Source organism: Onychostruthus taczanowskii, unplaced genomic scaffold, assembly GCF_017590055.1.
Source record: "Onychostruthus taczanowskii isolate IOZ18803 unplaced genomic scaffold, ASM1759005v1 scaffold35, whole genome shotgun sequence".
Taxonomy (NCBI): Eukaryota; Metazoa; Chordata; class Aves; order Passeriformes; family Passeridae; genus Onychostruthus; species Onychostruthus taczanowskii.
The window spans coordinates 3,123,170-3,146,303 of record NW_024500905.1 but is presented as its reverse complement, the minus strand read 5'-3'; the positions used below and the strand labels follow the sequence as shown (position 1 = coordinate 3,146,303).

The 23,134-nt window shown below is 37.3% G+C and overlaps 1 protein-coding gene across 5 annotated transcripts in view; it reads left to right on the top strand.

Moving 5' to 3' along the window:
- The window catches only part of FRS2 (fibroblast growth factor receptor substrate 2), a 51,648-nt gene that overhangs the window by 20,037 nt on the left and 8,477 nt on the right, over window positions 1-23,134 (top strand). For 3 of the 5 annotated variants that reach the window (XM_041411300.1, XM_041411301.1, XM_041411304.1), the window contains 5 exons: window positions 12,824-12,929; window positions 15,331-15,422; window positions 17,234-17,420; window positions 20,450-20,608; window positions 21,427-21,590. In XM_041411300.1, the coding sequence (XP_041267234.1) occupies window positions 15,357-15,422; window positions 17,234-17,420; window positions 20,450-20,608; window positions 21,427-21,590 (576 nt within the window). In that variant the 5' untranslated portion in view covers window positions 12,824-12,929; window positions 15,331-15,356. Of the gene's footprint in view, window positions 1-12,459; window positions 12,680-12,823; window positions 12,930-15,330; window positions 15,423-17,233; window positions 17,421-20,449; window positions 20,609-21,426; window positions 21,591-23,134 lie in introns of those variants that run through there. The other 2 variants (XM_041411303.1, XM_041411305.1) reach the window with 2 other exon arrangements.

Here is a 23,134-nt window from a genome sequence, read left to right as displayed (position 1 = left end):
CTTCTTTTGAAAATCAATAAGTATCGGAGAAAGGGATTTTTTTCTTGTTTGTTTGCATTTTTTAATGCCAGTGTTTATTCTTTATTATAAGTTGCTTAAGACTAGCATGCATGAACCTATCTTGACTCCTTTGTGTTCTGGTAAGACACCACATCTCACGCATTTATTGCAACCTGTTAACTTTCTGCCTAATTATGTATTCCAGGAAGTTTTTTAACCTTGATCTTGGAGCTCTTCAAGACATCAAAGCTCCACCAGTTTTCTTGTCATCTTATTGCAGACATTAATTACCATGTATTTATTCTGTGTTTCATTATTTGGTAGTTTTTATTATTAATGGGTTTAAAAGGTTTTTTTCATTTTCAAACATTTTATCAAGTTATTTCATCTTGAAATATAAACTTTTTTCCATGTAGCCAATAATTTTTGTGTGTAAATATTGATTAACTATAACTTCTAATCCTAGAACTTGTTTAAGATAAAACAGCTCAGGAATCTGGTAATATCCCATGTCTCTTATACACAAGAGAGCACCTCAAAAATAACTGCATTTCTTCACACAATAAAATACATGGGTATCAGGTGGCAGGGTGTTCAGCAGAAATTACTTTTAAATTACTGTATTTTGTTATGGTAACCAGTAAAAGCCAGTCTCTTCTGTGGACAGTGGTAGTTCACTTTAGCTGGTTTAGACTTTCTGGGTTTCATTCCTTGGACTTCCCTGAGTAGTTGAAATGTGCCGTAGGGAGTGAGAAGATGCTGTAACTACTTTACAGGATTTTGAACATTAACAGTGGTAAGAAGCAATTTCCCTTATTTCAAAAAAAGCTGGTAAAATATATAGTTCACTGCAGAAATGCTAATAAGCTGGAGTAGAGAAATTTAAGAGAGGAAATCAGTACTTTATATGTGTTACTGCTTTGAATTTTCACCTAGAGAGTAAATCTAGAAGGGGCTTAGTAAGTCAGTTATCTGTTGGATTTGGTTTTTAACTTGCATTCCTCTCTACTTGAAGTCTAGTTTAAGATGTTGAGTCATGTATAAATACTACATTTAAAATATGAATCTAGTTCTTAGAATTGAGTGAATTAGAATAGATTTTTGGTTTTTTCCACTCCTTTCTAAGTAAGTGCCAGCAAGCTTTATGGGTTTGTTATTTAAATGGGATTTGTGCCAAGTCATATTATATTTCATGTTTTTAAACAAGTGGTGCTGGTTTGCTAGAGACTGCAGAGTTTTTACCCACAAAGGGCTGTACTTTCAGCATCTGCAAATGACTGGGTCTTGTGTCCTTTTTGGGCAGACTTCTAATACTCTGAAACAGCAAATTGGCTGATTGAACTATCTAACTAAACTTACCTGTCCTCTTCTGTAAAATTGTTGTGTTGGAGTGGTATCCATTTTGTTTATTGTAACTGCTTTAAATTTAAGCTCCAAATCCCATGGATTGGTCAGAGCCATAACTTTCTTTTAATTATTCTGTTTAAAAGAACCTGCCTAAATCCAAATTCTTCTTTATTCTGTCCTTTCTTTCAGGTTTTCTGTGACTTTTCATTGACAGTAAGATGTGACTGATTACTTAACTGGAACATGGAATAAGTAACTACAAAGATGTATCTGTAGGTAGGGTTTCAAAGAGCATTTCTCTTAGTGGTGCTGTTGGTGTAAACAGTGCCAGCCCCTGACTTGTGTTTGAGTGTTCGTGTGGTGAACCTGATCAGGAAGCTAGTCCAGGTTAAAAAAAATAGCTGAGCAAGGAAAACAATGAGCAGTTGTGAGTTATGAGTGACCTGCTGATGTTTAGAAGTGATGGGTAACTGAAAAAATATTTCTAGAAAGGAAAACCTGAGACAGCTGGAATTCAGGTAGTTATGGGATTTTATTATTTTGTGTTTCATTTCTCAGTAGCAATAAATGGTATTTTACATACATTTAGGTAGAGATGTATTAGCTGGAGGAGGAACATAAGTCAGTTTATCCCATTGCAGTTCTCCACTGCCTCCTGCAAAGAGCTGCTTGAACTGCAGGAGAGAAAAAGAGGGATGGGAAGATGAAATGAACCTTGAGATTGCGAGCTTCATTTTGAAGATGGCTGGTTTAGGAGATGGTGGCTAACTTATGAATAGGGACTCTTCATAAAGGAGACAATTCGTTTGCTTTAGCCAATACTGCCTCAGAATCCACAACTCACATGGAGGGCTGCAGGATTTGCAGAGTTTCAGTATTCTGTTTGTTTTGGTTTCTTGCTTGCAAGGCCTTTTGGAAGTTTAATAATAAAAAATTAACAGCAGAGCTACTGTTTGGACCTTATAAGCTAATGACCTCTGCCAAGGGGTACTACTTCACTATTAAATGGCACGCTGGCCTACAGTATCACAGAGTGTGATCAATTTGAATAGTGATTTGTGAAAGAGAAAATCATATAAATATGAAGAATTAATGTAGAGTACTCTACACATTCTGGTCCCCCTACCTTCAAATGTGTGTGTTTTCCACTGTGGAAGTTCATCAGAAAAAAAGCACAAACTGTGTAGCTGTGGAGGGTAAATTTTGAAGGCTTCAGTTCCAAGTAAAGACAAGACCCTGTTGTGTAATTGATAGCATTTTCAAAGAGTGCTGTGGGTGCTGCTTTGATGTAGTCATGGTTAGTAATGGTAGTAAAGTTTTGGCATCTTCAGCAGTTTGTAGAATTAATTATTCATGAGAGAAAATAGGCCTTCAATATAGCCATTGGATGCTAACAAAATAGATGGGCAAGGGCAAGCTCGTTCATGCTAGCTATAAATCAAATCAGTTTATTTTCCATATGCAAAAGGATTTGGAGTTTTAGTGTGGTATTTAAACTACATCAACCTCTTTCTTATTATCTAGAACTTACAGAAATTTGCAGCTCAAAAGATTGAGTCACAAAATAGTACAGAAACATATAGCAGCGTGAACTGGTACCTAAAGATCACTGCTGAATGCAGCTGTAGAGAAACAAAACATCTGTATGCAGGCTTTGCGGGCTACAGTGTTTCAGGTGCTATTTGACACTCTGCAGTGCTTGGAATTCCCCATGGCCAAGGAGAAGAGAAGGTGTGTGAAGTTTGTCTGAAGCTGAAACTTAAGGCTACTGTGCCTGCGCTGGGAAAGTTCAGGGCACTTCTTTAGGCCTTTCACATAGGAGGTTGTTTTTTTTTTCCTTTTTTAACCTAGTTGTGTCACTCTTGCTTATTCTGTCTTCATAGGTAATTATAAATCCAAATCTTGGATATGACTGCTTTGTGAGAGCATGTAGTGCATGCATTCTGGCATCATAGTTGTTGATTAGAGACCATGCATGTGTTATGAAAATTAAAATCCTAAAAGGTAATTTTTTATCCTTAAATATCTGCCACTTATGACAATAGGAGATAATTTCAGTGCAAGAAAGAGAACGTGATTTTTCTGTGTAGTCAAATGTAGCAGTGCTTCTAAAAACATCCTTTCTTCAAAATGGGCACCTTCACTGTACAGTCTTTCAATCTAAATGTGTGGGACAGTAAAATGCCTGAAGATTAAGCTGCAGTAATGTCTTGGGACGAGTTAAATTTTTCACAAAAAAGAAGAAAATCAGATTGGTTTTTTCCCTCCCTTTTCCCACCATCTCAAATCCTGTCATCCCAGGCCGTACTCTTCCAGGAAATAGAGTTGGTAACAGAAATTCGAAAAGGTGATGCAGGGGAAAAAAATTAATTTTGTAAATAGTAGCAAATAATGAGGTCCACAGCTGATGGTATTGAGGAATTCTAAATAGTGGCTGCGTTTGCAAGCCGTATGTTCATTCTTATATTACAATTCATTATGTTGAAAAGTAAAATAGAGCAAGTGGTTACTCAGGCTAACTTTGTAGTGAAACCAACAGTTCTATGACAGTTATTTTACCATAAGAATCAGAGATTTAGTTTTATCTTTTTAGGAAGAATGGCATAACAAAATTCAGTACAAGACCCTATGGCAGGGCAAGGTGATATTTCTTTCTCTGATTTTCAAGTTACCTGAGATGCATTCTCTGACAGATTTAATTTGCTTGCACTCTTGTGTCCACTTGCAGCCAGACTTGTGCCAAAGTGGTTTAGTCAGCATCCCTTGTGAGTGACACAGGACAAGAAAAAAGCTGTAAAATCTTAATGGCATCTCTGGCATCCTTATTGACTGGTAATGTGAAAATGATTTTTGCATGATCTTTTGTAAGTGTTGTAATCGTCACGAGATGTTGTGATATGCTTTTCTCAATCTTCAGCTTCCATGAGGCACAGGAGGGGCATCTGTTAATTTTCTGTTTTATTTATTTCATATGTCTTAACTATGTGTCAGTAGTCTGTTTTGGGGATGCGGTAAGAGGAAAAGGAACAATATACACAGGAAGATGCAAACTCGTGTCAGGCTGCAGGCTCCTCCACTGGTGGCTGTTCTGATCAGGCCTTGCTGCTGGGAGCACTCCTGTGGGAACGGTGTTCTTCTTTATCTGGGCAAGCTGAGCTTTAATCTTTGTCCTGCTCCTTGTTCTGGTGTATGGATATTGACATGCACGTGCTGACATCCACATTTCTATTGATACATGTTCTCCTAGTCGTACTTTTATAGCTTTTTAAAATACTAGTAGCTTCCATCTCAAATAGAAAAATAATTTTTAGGGCATGGATCAACTAGGCTAGTGGGGAGGGTGTTAAATCACTAACAAAGAAGTACTCAAAGATGTAGTTGTTTAATGACATAAAATTGACTGTAAGAGATTCAACAATGAAAAGGAGAAAGTAATTGCTTGGATGCAAAAATGTGATTATAACTGGGTTTACTTAAATCTGCCATGCACGTCCTAATAATCAGAATTTTAATGAGTTGGTGTAGCCCAAAGCACAGACAGACGTCTGTACAAGTTACCATGATTTAGCAAATCAGCCACATTAACTAAGTGTTTTATGCTCTTCTTCACTGTGAATGCAAAGAAAATAAATTTAATTTAAAACCTGTTTTTTGGGAGCTGTAGTTCAGTGGTGACAAAAGATAGCCTAAGACTGTGGATTTTGCTTCAGTGACCAATCATAGTTTTGATTTAGAGGTGCTGAGATTTAGAGCTGTTGTTAATCTTTCCCTTTTATGTAATGATTTGGGGCCACAGGGTAGGTAAGTTTAAATGATTATTAGGAATGTCTCCTTAAAGTTGGAAGAAAAATATATACAAGAAGCACATGAGGAGATATGTAAACAGAACTAAGAAAATCGTGAGCCTTTCAAAAGTGATGGGAAGAGTTCTGTGTGGAAAACGGAAAAATGGTAATTAAAGAAGGCAAGCTATTTTTTAATAGCTTTAATGAGATCTTGGGAGGATTTGGTTGTCAGTTTTCCTAGAAATAAAAACCATATATAAAAGCTTGATGTTCAGGTAAGGCCAGATTCCCTGTATCCAAGTGCTAAGAACTTGCTGATAGTGGAAGCAATGGCTAGATGAAGAAGGGCACATATTGAGAATACATACTAAAATGATATACAAACTGTGTTTGTTTATTTATTTATTTAAATAAAGCACAGTGGCATGGTCTCAGTTTTGATAACTTCTTACTGAACCTGCTTAATATTTCAGTAAGAAAGACCTTGTAGGCTTTCCAGAGTAGTTTCTATTAATGTATTAGAAAATTGTGTGTAAAAAATGTCAAAAACATGAAAGCAGAACTTAACCCTTCCTGAAATGTTTGAACAAACAGTATTTCAAGGATTAAAATATTGCAGAATATAAACTCAATGCCATTTACTTAATGACAAGATTTGGCACTTTACTGGCTTTTGAAAACTTGGCAAGAGCAGCAGGCCTCAAGTTGTACGAGGCATTTGTGGTTAAATATTGGAGAACTGACTCACTATTTAAACAATTTCAAGTCAGGCTTCCTTTTCAAGAATTAAGCTAGATTCTCTCTTCTTCCTTGGCCCCATTACTTAATTTTTGTAGCCTTCCACTATATTTTCCCATCTTCTTGCCTTACTCCTTGATCCTGTATCCAAAAAGCATTCCCATAGCACAGCTCTTAAAACTTCAGTCCCATTTTTGCTGGTTTATTGTTGTGTAAAAATGATGCTTTCAGTATATGCTATTTCTTAGAGGACGTTTTAAAAGAGATTCAGATTTTCCAAGGATAAAATAATTTATAACGCTTGCTTGTTTAACGTAATGTCATGGTTTGGAGTTTGATGTTCTGCTATTCCTTTTAAAAGGATGCAGTTAATCTGGCAGACATTCACAGGAAACAATATGGTGGTGTGGACCTGGAGAAATTGTTTTACTAAGAAATTGAATAATATTTGCATGTGTGTAAGTTGTTTTAAAAATGATACCAAGTAAAACATAAGTCTTGTTTCTCTGGAAGTTTAGTGTAAGAGGATCATTTTTGGAGAGCGATTAAAGAGTAGAACAAGTAACAATGTCCCACATCCTCAGAGGGGCTAATGGGGATGGTGAAGCAAACAGCGTTTGCTCCTGTTCAAGGTTCATGTTCATTAAAGACCTAGAGTTTTCAAAATGCACTGAGGTAAAAATTTGAAACTCCGTTTAAGGCTGTATGTGTATGTGTGTCTGTGTGTACCTGTTGAATAGAACAGTTGTACCAACCTAGTACCTGAAAGGAAAAGTGTGATTACCCTTTATATTGCATTGGGACAGGCCAAAGTATGGGGGTATCACATCTGAGGGTAAGGGAATGCAGTGCTTAGAATGTCATGCTAGGGCAAAGTGGAGAGGTGTAGGATTGGTGTTACGTATATTGGTCTTAAATGCCTTCAAGCATTTAGGGTTGGCACAACATTGCTGCCTGCTGCAGTTCTTTCTCTGCTCATCTTAGCTCAGCTACTTGACCTGGTCTTTAATCTTCACTTCTGTGGTAATTGTGATGAATATAAAAGCTTTTCTGTCAGAGTAAGCATGTGTTTTTTTAAGGAATTACTGTTGAACAGCGTTCCTGCAAAAGTTTAGCTATCTCACCTAAATTTGAGCATTTTGCTGAAATTATCACTTTTAAGGAGGACTGTAGAGAATTAATTTAATAGTAGCATACCATTTCAAATTTTTGCATATAGACTCTTCAAGATCAGTTGCTAGTTCTGAATTTAAACAAACAACAGGGCTCCAACGTTTCATTTTATTCAATTTTAGTTTTATTAAATTATATTGGCTATTTTTATATGGCACTAATAAATATGAAATAAAAAGTTGTTTTTCATTTTGAATCCAAATATATGGAAACATATACAGCAAAACAGGCCAAGTTGTGAAGTGATCTGAGTGTTAAAAAGCAAGAGTAAGGGAAAAAAAGTCTCCTCAGAGTTTGAAGAGCAGGCAGTTGGCAGCAGCAGAAGGTGCCAGCGAAGGAATGCTGCTGAGAGGGCGAGTTCTGGTGTGATCCTGCATCAGCCTCCTCAGGGCGTGTTCAAAGAGGCTCTGAGGGCACTGCACTGAAATGGCAAGCTGATTTGCTCAAGCTGGTGTGTGGTTGCAATAATTTTGTTTTCATTGGAGCCAGAAAGCTTTTATAGTTTAGCTTGGGTTATGTCACTTTTGTTGGTTTGTTTTTGTTTTTTTCCTTTGGAAAGGGCTAAAGAGAGAAAGGGTGTACATTTATTGCTGTGTTTTAATCATAAGTCTGACAACATGCTCATTTAATAAAAATATTGAGTGAAAACTCCACCTGTTAGAATAAGCAAAGTTATAACCTAGATTCTGCAGCTTCACCTCAACCCTTAGTACTTTGTTTTCCCTAATTGCAGCCAGCGGCATCAAACTATTTCTCAGCATGTTTAGTTTCTTCTTGGATCTCCTTCATTGTAGTTTTAAACTCTGCTATGGTTTGTTACTACTGCTTTTTTCATCCTTCTAAGGTACTGAGGCACCTTCAATATTAATTTTCTTAGTAATCGTTGCCAGGTGGATGAAGGGCAAGGACTGTGTCTGACCCTGGTTCAGTTTGCTTTACTATCAAAGCGCCTTCTTCCCAAAACACATTTGCTTCTCGGGTGTGAATTGTTGTTACGTTGTTTATCAGACTGTGCAAGGCAGGAGCCTTCCAGAACACCTGAAAGAAGATGAGTAGGTTTGAATGATGGTGGCAGGTGTGGCCAGGCAAGGAGAACATTTTGTGCTTCTTTTGCTGTATTTCTCATGGGGTTTCTTCTAAACACTCATATGCCATTAAATCCCTGTGTTTCCATGGGACAACATTCCAGCTTTGGCACCTCCTTTGTCTGTTTTGTGACTCCAAACATTCAAGTCAGTCTTTGCTGATGTACAGATTTTACTTTTTTTCTTTTTGGTAATTATAAAGCAAAGAAGTTCTTTTTTTGACCATTGAGGAAATAAAGCTCTTGGATTTTAAGGCCACACTCAGTGATTACTAGCTTTATTTTATTGCTTCATCTCTTATGTGCATGTGAGGTCTGGTACGTGGGAGTCCCGTGTACCAGAAACATTTTGTTTTCCAATTGAAAAACTTGGCTTCATGGCAGTGAAGATATGCTAGCCAAAATAAACAGAAGGTCAAAGTATAGGTTATTTTAAGTCTGAGTAGGATACCAGGATTCTTAAATCATGTAGAATTTGCCAGCATGGATTACATCACAACTCTAAAGACGTAGGATATATCACATTAGGTACAGAGGTTATCCATTTCATCTGTTGCACTAGCTAGTTGTGAAATGGGCAGTTTTCAGCTACCAGCAAAATTCAAAAGACTGACTGCAGAACCATTCAGCATCCTTCACCTATATTTTGAAATTAATAGCATGCCAATAGAACAGTCATTGTCTTGCTAAATAACATTTTTCTTACATGTGAACTTGCTTTCTCTTATTTGTCTTCTGTCTTACACTTTCATACAAAGTTTCTTTTGTATGGAAGGCTAAAAGGTGCTTTGCTGACTACTCCGGTTAATGAGGAGAGGGTGTAATGAGTTATTTAGAAATTTTCTATGTATAACCTGAAATTATCAGGTTTATACTCTCAGTTTAATCTCTGAGGCAACACCTTCCAGCTGAAATTATCACCTGCTGTAGAAAAGCCATTGACATCAACAAGTGCTCAGAAACTGAAAAAACTAGTTAGAATGTATCTGTAGGGATTTGGCTGTGATTTCTTCAAGTATTTCCTATTTGCATGTGAGACTGCAGGATGAGCAGGTGTGCTGAAGCTCACCGTAATACTAAATTTGGGGTTCTTCTCTGAATCTCTCTAGAAATGTCAACATCCAAATTCTTGAGAGCCAGGAATTTTGACTTTGGCTGGAAGTTATCCAAGTTAGTTTTGCCTCTTTCAGTGTTTTCAATTGTCTAGCGCATTATTTGTGATATTTACTCCTAGTGTCTAGTTTAGATGCAATTTAGACAACCAACGTTTGGACTCTGTTTCTTACACACTAAATGGAAAGACATAGCAGAGGACCTAGAACTGTGGCAAGCTAGTGCTTTGGAAGGCCACTTTTTCCTTTGAAAAGACTGTGCAAAAATGGGTTAACACACAAAGCACCCTTGCTTCTCCCTGCCTCTTCTGAGGTGTGCTGTGGTTTGGGGTTTTTTCTCTCCCTGATTTCTAGGAGGTTTGCGAGAGAAGTTTATCTCTGTGAAAAATATCTCCTGAAGTTAATGTTCGATTCTGCAACCAAAGCATGCAGAACTAAGTTAAAACCAGCTTTTAGATCAGCTTTGCAGCCATGAGCTGACTTAAATGGGGTGGCTACTGCGGCCTTCCTTGTGCAAGGGGAATACACACCTTGTTCGGATCATTCCCAGCCTGGAGAGACTGCAGAATTGCAAATGTTAGAATATCTGCAAGCTTTGGGCTGTGTTGTTCTTTTTAAAGTAGCCACTCTTGTTTACACTGATGCCTTGTCTTCCTCGACTTCTGAGAGATTAGCATAATTTGTTGGCCCTGCTTAATCTGTGAGGGAAAGAGCCACATTTTACTTCACAAAGACAAGTAATAAATCTTAGTGAAGCTACAGCAGTTCCTACCTTTGCCTCCCATTAACAAGTCTTAGATGAGTGCTGGTCCTGGTTTAACTTGCCTGGGATTTTTTCCTTTGCCATGCAGTAATGAATGAGTTAGGGACAAGCAGAAGATACCCTCCATCCCTTTCACCCTCCTTGCAGGAATGCACCCAGCCATCACTGATGCTTTGTGAGTGGGAAATTACAGCTACTAAATTTGACATTGTAGACATAACTTAGGGTTGTGACTTGGAAATGTCTGCTTCTTCTTGTATGTTTAAGTTTGGGTAAATATTTTGCAATCTGGGAAAATTCTAAAAAGTCCTGAACTGAATAAACAGCCAACTTGTGATTGCAAGGAGCTTTTTGGAGAATTTTGTTATTGCTTTACATTTAAAAGAAGTTAGGTGCTGCAAGTTTGTGTGCTTTCTTTAATCCATTATAAAACTCTGTTTAGATTGTTTAAGAATCATTCTTAGGTAACTGAAATAGGCTACTCTGCTTTAGGTAGCCAAATCATGTAAAAGGCTTAAAACTGTGCTAGAAAAATACCAAGGTAAAGACCAGTGCAAACATACCTGTATTAGGATAGTTTGCCTGTGAAAATTTTTATTTTAATTATTTTTCTAATGACTACCTCCTAAGATTTCACCAGAGTGGGTGGGTCAGGTTTTCTGCTTCCTCTTTCCATTCACCTGTTCTGAAAATTTTAGTAGAGGATTTGGTAAACTTCAATCCCAGTAGTTAGTAAAGTGGCTAATTTTTCTGAAAACTGTGTGGCTAAGGCTGTGATTCTGTCCCCAGCTGGCTCTGGTACTTGCTAGACTCTCTGCTAGCTGGTTTGGTACGCTAAGCCAGCAGAAATCGAACCCGACCAAAATCTCAGTTTAATAATTCCAGCTAGATTGGGTAGGGTCATCCCATAACCAAAGCTTGACCTTGCAGAGGGATAGGTACACAACTGTATGCAAAAGTACATCTCTGTCAAGCAGTTCAGTAAGTTTGGTACCTTTGTGAAATCTAGGGTTTAGTTTCAACTTAAATATAAGTTGTTAATGATTTCCTTTTTTTTAGTATCTTACTGCAGAGCACTCACAAATTTATGCTGAGTTGATATCATCCATATATGTTAATCAGAATGGCTTTATTGGGTCACACTTGAAGTGTCAGTTTGTCCAGTATCCTGTTTCTGACAGTAAATAGTAAATTCTGAGAGTCAGTAGTAAATATATAGGGAAGGGAGTAGTAAGAAGGAACATTTTATGATCATTCCTTAACACCCTTCTAAGTATCTGCACCTTAGAGACTTTTTGAGCAAGAAGTTCTTTTGACTTTTTTGAGTTTTAAAGTTGACATTGTTGAGTTTTAAAGTTCTTTGTGGAGCTTGCATTTGTCCAATTTACTTTCTGAATATTTAACATTTTGGAGCTCATTCTCACAAGACATTGCAGATCACAAAGCTTAGCTACAGACCATGTGCAAAAAAGAACTTTTATGTGTTTGAACCCCCCTTAATCGTGTCAACTGCTGTTCCCTAATGGTTGCATTTGGAAAATAATTGTGATTTATTTATTCTCTCTTAGTCACTTAGAATTCTGTACTCATGCTGTGTGTGCTCCTTTTTTCAGGCTGAGTTGTCTAAGTAGCACATTTCTGCTTTTACTGTGTCCTTTGTGCGAGGGGAGGTGTGATGGCATGCATTACTACATCTGTGGGTACGCTATGGATTCGTACAATAGAATTGTATTTTTGGTTTGGTACTTTCAAGTGTTTCCACACAGTTATGTTTCATTTGCTTTATGATAGCTGGCCAGCTAGAATTTGTGTTGGACTGCATGACTGTGTGATCTTTCCTAACAGATAGAGCTCCTTTGCTAGGAGTGTTATTTTTGCATTTGCCAGTGTTGAATTTCTGGTAATCTCTTGCACAATTTCTTCACAAGTAAGAGGGTTCTGCAACTGATACAGTCATGCCTAGGACCTGGGATGAAATTAGGACTACATTACAGGTGATATTATGCAAGAATCAGAGTGCTTTGGTTGCCAAGATGATTTTAATCCAAGGGCAATACAGGGGACAGCTGATGAATACAAAGAATTGCAGCAAAAAATGTATAAGCAAAGCTGCAGTGGTCTCAAAGAAGTTTGCATAGACATAAAGTATTATTCTGAGAAATTAGCTCTTCTCTTGAGTTTAATAAGCAGCATCAAAGGAAACATCAAGTGCCTACTTGACAATTTTACAAACTGAGAAGAGAGACTGCCAGCTGTTAGCGTGATGGAAGCAGCAGTTAGCTTTAGGTGTTAAATGTGAGTGCATAGCTAGTGTGAGAATAATCCAGGGGATGGGGAAGTAAAAGCAAGCAATTTATGGTTAATGTCATGGAGCAAGAATCATGAGAGAAGCAGAGAAAGGGTGATGTGTTAGCCATACAAGTCAGCATTTGTGTATGTTCAGTAGGATAAGCAAGAGGGAGTTGTACATGTTCCTCTGTTTGTCTGCTGTGGTTTGGTTTGGTTTGGGTTGGTATGCACTGAGGATAACGGGAGCTTCACATCTGTCATTTCCACAGTGGACTGGGTACACAGTGAGTGGAGAATGAATGGAGTCCCCAGTGTGACAGGCTACATTGCAGAAAGGAATGCCAGATTATTTTCTTCCGTAGCATTGAAATGGCAGGGCAACTCAGAGGTCAGTTTTATCTAAAACATCATTAAGACCTTGCTTGACATAATACTCACAAAATAATTATAAACAAAAGCATGTATTTTTGTTAGTTTACTAACTGGCATCTTAAAAACAAGGAAAAAATGTTATTTTAATTTACCCTTCTAGTTCTAGGTCCAATGATTAGTTCTGTGACAAGACAGCATGACACTTTGAGTATGACAGAAGCCCTGATGCTGCAGCAGAGGCTGGGAATATTAATGGCCAAATCTAGGTGAGTGATTTTAAATTCTGCCAGTTCCTTAGCTGTTTAATTTCTTCCTCATAGCCTTGGTTCACATCTCTCCTTTGAAGCTGCATTTCAGTTCTTGGTTTTCTGAAATATTAATATTAGAGCATACTTGAGACAGAATATAAAGCTTGTATGATTATTGATTATATACTCTTTGTTGTTCCTGAGGTATAGAGGCAGTGCTTCAAACATCTTGATATACACAATATACTACAGCTTTCTCCTTGCAACTCTAGTGACTTTTTTTTCTCCAAAGTGCTTTGCAGTTTAAGTTCTGGGGTTTTTGAAAAGTTTTTTTAAAGAAGCAGGCACCTGTAGTCAACAGACTTGGTCAGCTATTTCATGCAGAATGCATCGAAAGTCTGATACTAGCAGCATGCAGCTATGTAGTTCTGCTTGCACTATAAAAAACATTTGAGGAGGTCTAAGTCTGGGCTTTATTAAGTGCATGCATTTGTGCCCGAAGGCTGCTTGAGGCATGTGCAGCTGCACTGTATGGAGTATTCACTGTGAATGTGCACTGAGGCTATTGTCATCTGTTGCCCTTCATAGCAGGGCATTCTCAGGCTGAAGTGGTAGCAGGCTGACAAGAACAACATCTGAACATTACTGTAGTGAGGCACTGAGGGGTGCCAGAGTAGGAAACCAGAATCAGGTGTTACCACCTGTAACTCCCTTTCTGAACAGAAGAGGAAGAACTACTACTACTACAACTACTGCTACTACTATTATAAAAATTTTAAAACTTCACAGTGGGAAAAAAAAAAGGTTGTGTGTAGCATAGCTTCTCTCTGCAGCAGTAGAAGCAAACAAGCAACACCCAGTTTAATTTTGAGTTGGGAAAAAAGTCTTTATCAATATAATGCATGTTTTCATGTTACGGCCAGAAATTACATCAAAGAATTAATGACTTTGATTAGGTGTCTGGTATTGTGCTTCTTTATCAATGAATTAATTGGAGCAGTGTTGTTACCTCTGCAGGGGATTCTTGGTGGCTGATTTATACAGTAGAGTAGGAATATCTCTTTAGAGTGGCTTTTCTGATGAAAAAAAGTGGAAGAATTAGCTGCTCTTCATTGTATTCTTTGCATCTTATCCCTTAGCAGACTAAAGAGCTACATGGATGCTACTGCTGCATACTAATACAAATGCCTGTCTAGAAACCAAGTCATGGTTTTCTTAAGATGATGGCATTGGATTTTTTTCCTCTAGTCAGGAAAACTTATCAGCCCATACTGTCTTCTTTCTTCTTGATTTCTAATGTTATATCTCTTGTTGACTTAATAGCTCTCTTCCAGGATTTTGCGCCATTTTTCATTTGTGTAGTGGAAATTTTAGTTCTTATCCAATATAAAGATGATGTGAATGGGTTAAGTTTTTCTTTTGTCAGACTTTCTTGCATTTAAGAACAGAGACAACCCCTTTTTCATGGTGGCAGAGCATGAAACAGCAAGTTGTGAGACTTCATTCTGTGAACATTTTATTAAACCGTTTTGTGAAAGTTTTGCCATACACACAGAAATCTTTAAATGAAAAGACCAAAAATATCAAGGTAGTTTTTTTTTTTTTGTTTCATTACTTTAGCTATGCTGTTCAGTGTTACTTGAGTATTTTACTGTTTTAACACGAATGTGTAACACAATTTATTCCAAATGGAACTTAGTAGAAATAAGGAAACCCCAAGTTTTAAAATATTTGTGTTGAATGTGGTTTTTTTCCCTTCCCTTGTCTTTGATTACATAGTTTGATATACACTGCCACATGGGAAATATTCTAAATTGGAAGCACAGAGCCTCACTGCATGGCTGCCAGCAGAGGGCTGCCTGCAGGCCTGGCACCCCTCCCGGAGCCCCTGGAGCTGCCAGAGCCAGGGCAGTCTTTCAGGACTGCCATATGGGCTCTTTGTGCTGCCTGTGCCTGGTAACCTGCTACCGCCCAGGGCTTCTAGGGCTGTCTCTAGTGCTGTGCTCCTGAGCCAAGGGGTGCTCATATAGATGGAACTGGAATCCAGATAGCTGCCATGTGTAAAAGCCTGGTTTAGGAAATGAAAATCTCACACAATAAGTGGCTGGGTTTTGTTTTCCCCCAAGCTGCTACCGTGGGAATTAAGGTGACAAATCAAATGAGACTGTTTGGTAGTAACCTCAAGTTGAGTTATTGGTAGGACTTTTACAGCTCAGTGTTGCCACTCCTTACTGTCAAATCCAAAGTAATTATCATATTTGCAGTATCTAGGTTGACTTTTTTATTAAATGTCATTGGAAGATTCATTATGAAGAATTGTATGTCAGACTAATTTGAATTGGGTTGTTTGTTGCTGTTACTTCATTTTTACTTCAACTAAATGATCATTTTGTTGTTTGTTTTTTTTTTTTCCCTTTAGAGATCAGATGGTCTTCTAAAGAAGTCATGGGTAGCTGTTGTAGCTGTCCAGATAAAGAAACTGTCCCAGATAACCACCGAAACAAGTTTAAGGTATGCAGATGGTGTGATGTGCTGTGAACTATTTTGTTGCTTTCTTACAGACTAGGTCTGTGATTAAAAAAAAAAGTAATGAAAATAGAGTGCAAATTTCTGACCAGTTGAAACACTGCAGAGTTGCAGGTGCTGTGGCTACAGGTTTCTCTTGCGCCTTTGAGAGACCCTCTCTTCTCAGCGGTCCCTAGACAGGGTAGGCTTTTTAGGACAGTTTTGATCTTCAGGAAAAAGAAGGAGCCTGTGATTTTCATCCATCTCCATTTCAATTGGTAGAGCCCAGTTAAGGGGTGTTGTCTATGGAAGGTTATAGAAGGTTATGTTAGGGATGGAGTCCTTGGCATGAGGGAATAAATAGCTTTTGGGGAAGTCTGATTATGAACCTGAATGTGGAGTCATCACTAGAAAATTTTAGGACTGCTGATTTTACTTGAAGATTGCCACTGATTATACATTTTGAAAACTTTTGTCCTTTATGTGGAGAAATTTTATTTCTAAGTGCTCTTTTGTCTCAAAAATCTCTGGAATTTATAAGCCTGCAAACACTCGTTCATGTGCTTGACATGCTAAGCGTGAAGCAGCTAAGTTAGTGACTGTAAGTCAACATACCTTTGCATAGGTCACACAAGTCAGATTTGCTTCTGTGCTCCAAACTGTCTCTGAGTTGACAAAAGAATGTAATGCTTCCGTAGTGAAAATTGATTCATGTGTTGCCTTAGGGCAACAATGCAATGAGCTTTAAAGCCATGGGAATTTCTGGAAATGTTTAATATTATCAGTTAAGAAAGCTGAAGGATAAAATATTTTTCTGTTTTCTTGCTCTTTATGCATCACTTTGTGTAATTAGTTCCTGTTTTTCTCCTTGTAGAATTTCTCTATTGTTTGTTTAGCAGGAGGGGTGGGGGAGGGAGAGATGAAGGAATGTAATCTGCAAAATGAGGAAAATGGGCATAAGCCTCACAGGCAGATGAAACAATTCCTAATTCTTTTCAATTGACTAGATTTCAAGCTGAAAATTTATTTTTTAAGGAGTAACATTAATTTTGTAGGGATTTTTTTCAGTAGCTTTTTTATTGATTAAGAAAGAATCCTACTAAAAGCAGCATTGTGAGGTAAAATAGAGGGAAAAGATATATTGTCCAAATTCTATAAAGAATGCAGATGACCTCAAAACTGGCTTAAAAGCAGAAAGAGGAAGAGTTTAGCTTTATACACATCTTTTCACACAAGATAACTATAAGGTATTTGAATTGTTTGTTGACTTAAAAAAGGCAGCAAAATGTCTAAAACTGTTGGGTGATTCAGCACAGTGCAAGACTATACATGTATGTGAAGGAAGCTTTATCTTGGAGCCACTTACCTTTCTCATTCCTTTTCCCAACTGTAAGCAGGGTTAGATGACAAAGCAAATATTTTTTTTTTTAGAAATGGGGCTCTGAAAGATTCCATTATCTGGGGTATGCCTTATCCTTGTGGGAATACTAGAATATGTACATAAAACCAGTTTAAAAAATATTTAACTTACAAATCTCTTCTACTTTAAATTTCTCATCAGATTTTACAGTAATGTTGGGCAGCCTCATTTGTATTGTTTTTAAATAAGTATTTTAATTTTTTAAATTCTGGGTTAGGGTAACATAAACTAGTTTGTTAAGTTCTTTTTTTGTTTTTTTTTTTAAACATTCACTTCAAGGATTTTAACTAATGCAATAGCACAGATGGAGTCTACCAGCCAGGCATTAAAACTATTAAAAGTGGTGTTGTTTCTCAAAAGAGTAATTACCTAATGCTTTTTAATTTCTTTTTTATAGGTTATTAATGTGGATGATGATGGTAATGAACTGGGTTCTGGCATAATGGAACTTACAGATACAGAACTAGTTTTGTACACCCGTAAAAGGGACTCTGTAAAATGGCACTACCTCTGTCTCCGTCGCTATGGCTATGACTCAAATCTTTTCTCTTTTGAAAGTGGTCGAAGGTGTCAAACTGGACAAGGTATGTGGAAATGTTGTATATAAAGCTTTTTGGAAATTTATTTGATGGTGGAAGATATTTGCCAGTCCTTTGGCAAGAGTTATAAAGTCTATAGTTCTGTATGTGAATGTGGCTTATGGAAAAAAAGTACCTTATGAGGAATGGTCTTCTGGTAGAAGGAGGATTTGAGTTGCACGTAGTTTTTGGCATTTGTTGGTCTGAAGGACTTCAAGCTTCTGTGTGAGTATTCTTTTGGTCAACTTAGGAGGTGGTTTTCACAGGGAAATTCTCCTGCCTCAGAGGTTGACTTGACTTTCAGGGGGAGGCAGTAGAATCAGAAACTGTGGAGGAATCCCCTCAGAATTCAACGAATTCTCTGTTTTTAAAGTTTTGAAAGCCTGGAGCACTGATATAAACAGGATGTCCCCAGCTTATTATTGTCTTCAGTAATGTACTTGTATTTCATCCTCTTCCTAAAGCAAATACCACTGTCATTAATATCACTTACATAATTCTCAAATTTTGACGTTTTTGTATGAGGTGTGTATACTTCAGCTATGCTCAGTTATTTTTTGAATGGCTTTCATAAGAAAAAGATGGTTACCTTTCCAGTACCCAGACCATGCCTTGGCCAGGGTTGGTTCCCTCTGATAATAGTCAGGTGTTTCACTCTTCCCTGCAGCAGTCCCTGAGGAAACAGCTGTTTCTGTTGAGCTCTCAGCCTTGTTTTGCATCTTCCTACTTTGAAATAGCTGTGTGTGGTTGGAATTCATATGTTGTGAAGTTAAGTTCCATTGTTCTTCTGGATTTTTGGCATTTACCAGTGTTCTTATCAATAATTTTAGACATTTAGAAATTACAGTTTTTTTTTTTTAATTTCGCTGTTAAAAAGTCAGAAAGATGGAAGACTTGGATCACATACAAACCTAGTCAATGTTCATTGTCCAAGCAGAGGTAAAGGAAGACAAGTTGTTTTTTTTTAATGAGAGTTTAAAGGCACTCTCAGTTCATCTCCTAATGAGAAATGGAGATATTTTCAAACATTGAAGTATACTCCATACTAAACCAAATTTTCATAATTCTTAAAGTAATAAACTTTGTTTTGAAGATAATCACTTTAATGGGTTTTGCAGTTGAATTTACTGTTTCTTCTGAGCATTGAAAACAGATACTAATAATACTTGATTGAAATACTAATTAGAGGGTTGTTCTCTACAATCTATTAGCAAGTCTGCAAAATCTTACACCAAGTCTAATTGACTTCTCTGCTTTCCTTCTAATTTTTCTTTTTTTGTAAACAAGATTAAGCAGGCTGTGTAAGCAGCAACCCTTTCCTCCCTCTTTTGTTTCTTGCCTTCCTTGTGTAATACTAAAATACTGTGAATATTGGGGAAAAAAGAAATCTGGCAGAAAATGTTCTCTGCTGCCCTTTTGCAATGGAACATTGTTCCTGAGACCTACAGTGGGTTTTGTGGGCACAATTGCAAAACTTCATCTTCACTTCATGGGATGACCAAGAAGTTTTTCATTTGAGAATTCCCTGAATACTGCCCAGCAACTTCTTGCATTAGTCAGTATTCTTGTTTCTGTTTTTCCTTTAATATCAAGTTATTTCTGTTGTTAAGTTCTAAGAAGCAATGATGGTGAAACATTGAATTTGTGCTAGGTATTAAAAACCCTCCAGACATGTCTTGGGAGCACATCTAACAGATAATTCAGGATATAAAACCTGGAGAAGTTGGTATGTCACCATGTTGTGTGACAGATCACATTGTATTTAATATGAATGTATTTAAAGGCGGCTGAATTTCTCAGAAACATACTGGGAGCTTTTTAAAGTTTGTGAACCTAGATTTTTTAAAAAAATTCTGTGTTTTGTCCATTAAGATTCAATATCCAGTGTGAATGTTCAGAAATACACGAAATATTAAACGTGGACTATTGTACATGCCTGGATTAGGGGTCAGGGACATATGGTAGTAGAAGTTCTACAGCTGCAGTGTTGAAGCTTATTCAGTGCAGCAGCTGCATATTGATAGCTAAGCATCGTTCCTCGTAGCTCATTTGGTGTATTCCCAGCTGGGGTTGTGTGAACTTCTGCCATGTGAAGCATTTCTGGTGGTTCTGATCTGTCACAGCTTTACATCCCTAAATAAATATATGATGGTAGTAATTGCCAGCATATTCACATAACTGCACTTACAGAAGTGGCTATATAGAAAGGTAGTTTTCAGTAAAGAGTGTTTTAAGATTGTAATACTCACTTTAAAAAATGAGCACCTGCACCCATGTTTAACAAGCGTGTCAACTTTAACTTCATGCTTTCAATGGAAGACTAATCCAAAGCTGCGACTTTGCTGGTGAGGGTAAGTTGGGACACTCCCTGCTGTTCAAAGGCAAAGTGGCACAATACACACGCAACATACATGGTATTGCTGCTAACTTTGTGTTCTGTGTCTATCCTTTAGCCTAAAGCAATTAGTTTGTTACTGTCTGTTTCACACAGTTTGTCTTCCTAGCTTTTCATTTTAGTCTTCTTAAAGAAACTAAACTTCTTCCCAGTGTTTAAATCCTTTTCTGTTGTGCAGGTATCTTAAATCCTTTTCTGTTGTGCAGGTATCTTATTTTTATGGTAGTTTAATAGAAATCTGATTTAGGATATACAGCTTTGTAGCACCACCATAGTTTCATTTATTTTTTAAAAATACGTATTTATTTAGCAGGTATCCTTTATATTAGCTAAAACCAAAAAAACAACTTGTTTTTTTTTTCCCTCATTTAGCGCTCAAAACTTAGTTTTGCTCCTAACTGAACCAGTTTTCTGTTCTAATTTCTGGTGCATGGGTTTATTCTTCTATTAGATAACCACTTTAAAGGTTGTCACAGTAATTTTGTGTGTTTTGGTCCAATAAAAATTTCATAACACTTTTGCTTCTTTAACAGGTATTCATTATGTGGATTCCAGTTCTATTTCTTGGGAGTTATATATATTGTAAGGCATGTTTCTGAGTTACAGGATTTTGATTTTTTTTTTTTGGATGTATTTATAGGAATCTTTGCCTTTAAGTGCGCCCGGGCAGAAGAGCTATTTAACATGTTACAAGAGATAATGCAGAATAATAGCATAAATGTGGTAGAAGAGCCAGTAGTAGAAAGGAATAATCATCAAACTGAGTTGGAAGTACCAAGAACCCCTCGAACACCTACCAGTAAGTATGGTTCTACTGTCAGATCACATACCTGAGTGTAATGTGGTACTTAGCTGAAAATAGCATTTGATTTGAATTTCATCTTCAAGTAATTAAAAAGAAGGCTAATTTGAAGCTGAGAGGCTAGTTACTAGTAATGCATTCTCTCAAGGTACTTGCTGAGGATTATCTTCAAGAAGTAAATTTTCGGAACTTAGTTGATGCATAAGAACACTTATGAATGCACCTGTTGAATTGCTTTATGATATGGTTTACCTGATTACCTGTAGCATTTCAGGAAAATGTTAACGTTGAGAAATATTTCAAACTTTTTATTAAGGGAAAAAAATAATGTTTAAATCACATGTGCAGTTCGTTTGGAATCTTTCTTTTGCTATGAGTAGGTGAATGGATGAGTGAAGTATTTACCTAAGATTTTCTGGTATTTTTGAAATCTCAGGCAGATGGCTTGATATTTGAATCTAGGAATTCCAGTTTATTGATGATTTCAGAGAAATGGAAGCTTAGATAAAGGAGTCTCTAGTTTGTCAGGGGGGGATGTTAATGGGTGAAAGAGAAGTTGGAGGGATTTTACTGGGTGTGTAATACACCTAGTTTTCAGTGGTTGCTTTATAAATGTGTTCTGGTTAAATACTGGGATGCTGTTCTGTTTTCCATTTCTTTCCTGCAAGCAAAGTTGAGCTTTGTGAATATTTAATATTGTTTTACATATTTTACTTTCTCTTTTGAAAATTAAACTTAAAATACTTTATATCTTATTCATATACATTAAAATGTTCTATTTTAATATGGTTTTGTCTGTTTTCTAATTGAATCAGCTCCTGGATTCAATGCACAAAGTTTACCCAACGGCTATCCCAGATACCCATCTTTTGGAGATGCTTCATCTCACCCTTCCAGCAGACATCCTTCTGTCGGCAGCGCACGCCTCCCCTCTGTCGGTGAAGAGTCAACACATCCTTTACTTGTAGCAGAGGAGCAAGTGGGTGTTTTTTTCCCTTTGTACCACTGAGGTTCTACATTACTTCAGATTTTTCTGATGATTGTTCTGTAGGCTTTCACTTGTGTTTCAGTATCAGGTGTAATGTATTCCTAAAGTATTTTAACTGCCTCAGAAAAGTGTTTGCCTTGCCTCTTTAAAATGATGCTTTGTAGAATGGCTTGCTGAGGAATTTATATTTTATATAAAAATAAAGATACAGAAGGTATGTGTTTACATTATACTATTTCCAAAAATTTCAGTAGCTATTTTTAAACATGAGTAATTTTACATTATAATGAGAGATCCTGGTCAAAAAGCTTCTTTATATGTAAGTCTTCTATTTGCCAAATAGAAGTAATGGAATAATTTACGTTAGAAAGGACCTCCAGTCCTCTCTGTCAAAGTTTTGAGTTAGAGACAGCTGCACAGAGCATTGTCCTGGTCATGTTTTGAATACTGCAGGCAAAGGGATTCCTCAGAATCTGAGGCATGTGTTCTAGTGTTTCACCACTTCTGTTGTGAAATCATTTTTGTCTAATGTGTTACCAGATTTTTGCCTGTTACATCTGGTGTTGGCCTTTTGCTGAACATCCTCAAAAAAGGTCTGGCTGTGTCTTTCCTTTATCTGTTAGGTAGTTGAAAATACCTATTAGGTGGTTCCCTGCATTCTCTTAAAATGGAACAAAGATGGTGTCCTCAGCTTCTCCTTGTATGTCATGTGCTCCAGCTCCTCTCTAGTCATGGCCCTCCACTGGACTAGCGTCAGTATGGTGCTGTCTGTCACGTACTCTGGAGCTCAGGCTCAGTCTTGTGAGAGCTGAATTAATGGTAATAGTGACTTTCCTTAACTTGCTGGCTGTGCTATTGCTAGCACAAACCGGTACATGTTTGGTTTTCATTGCTGCAAGAGCAGACTGCTGACTCACATTCAACTTACCATCCACCTGGACCCCTGAAGTTTTGCTGCAAGGCTGTTTTCAATCAGTTGGTATCTAGCCTGTACTGTTGGTGTTGTTTCATACCAAGCACTGGATTTTCTGTTTGCTGTTGCTGGACTTGATAAGGTTTCTATGAGGTCAGTTCTCCAGGCTGTAGAGGTCCCTCTCAGTGGAAACCCTGCCAGTCTGGATAGACTGTAAACTGTCAGGGTATCTTCTCTCTCATCATTCAGGTTGCTGATGAAAATGATAGTCAAGTTTAAAAATATCATGTGGTTTAGGACGACTTTCATGTGTGACAAGAAACAGTGTTGGAAACCAGAGAAGGTAGCCAGAGCAGAGTGCTGTGAACTGTCTTGTGGGAAAGGATTTGTTAGGAGCCCTTACAGAAGAGCTCAGGTGTTATCATTGGAGTTACTGAATAGTGAGTGAGTTTAAAAAATCAGTGGAAGAGTCAAGTAATCTGGTAAATGACACCTCAGCTGACAGAGAGATTGGCAAGCTACATGACTGCTGCTGTAAAATACTACTTTTGCTGTTTGAGTATCCAGACGTAGAATTAAAATTTAGAGAAGGAATCCAGTTTTTCCCATTCAGCCTTGTATT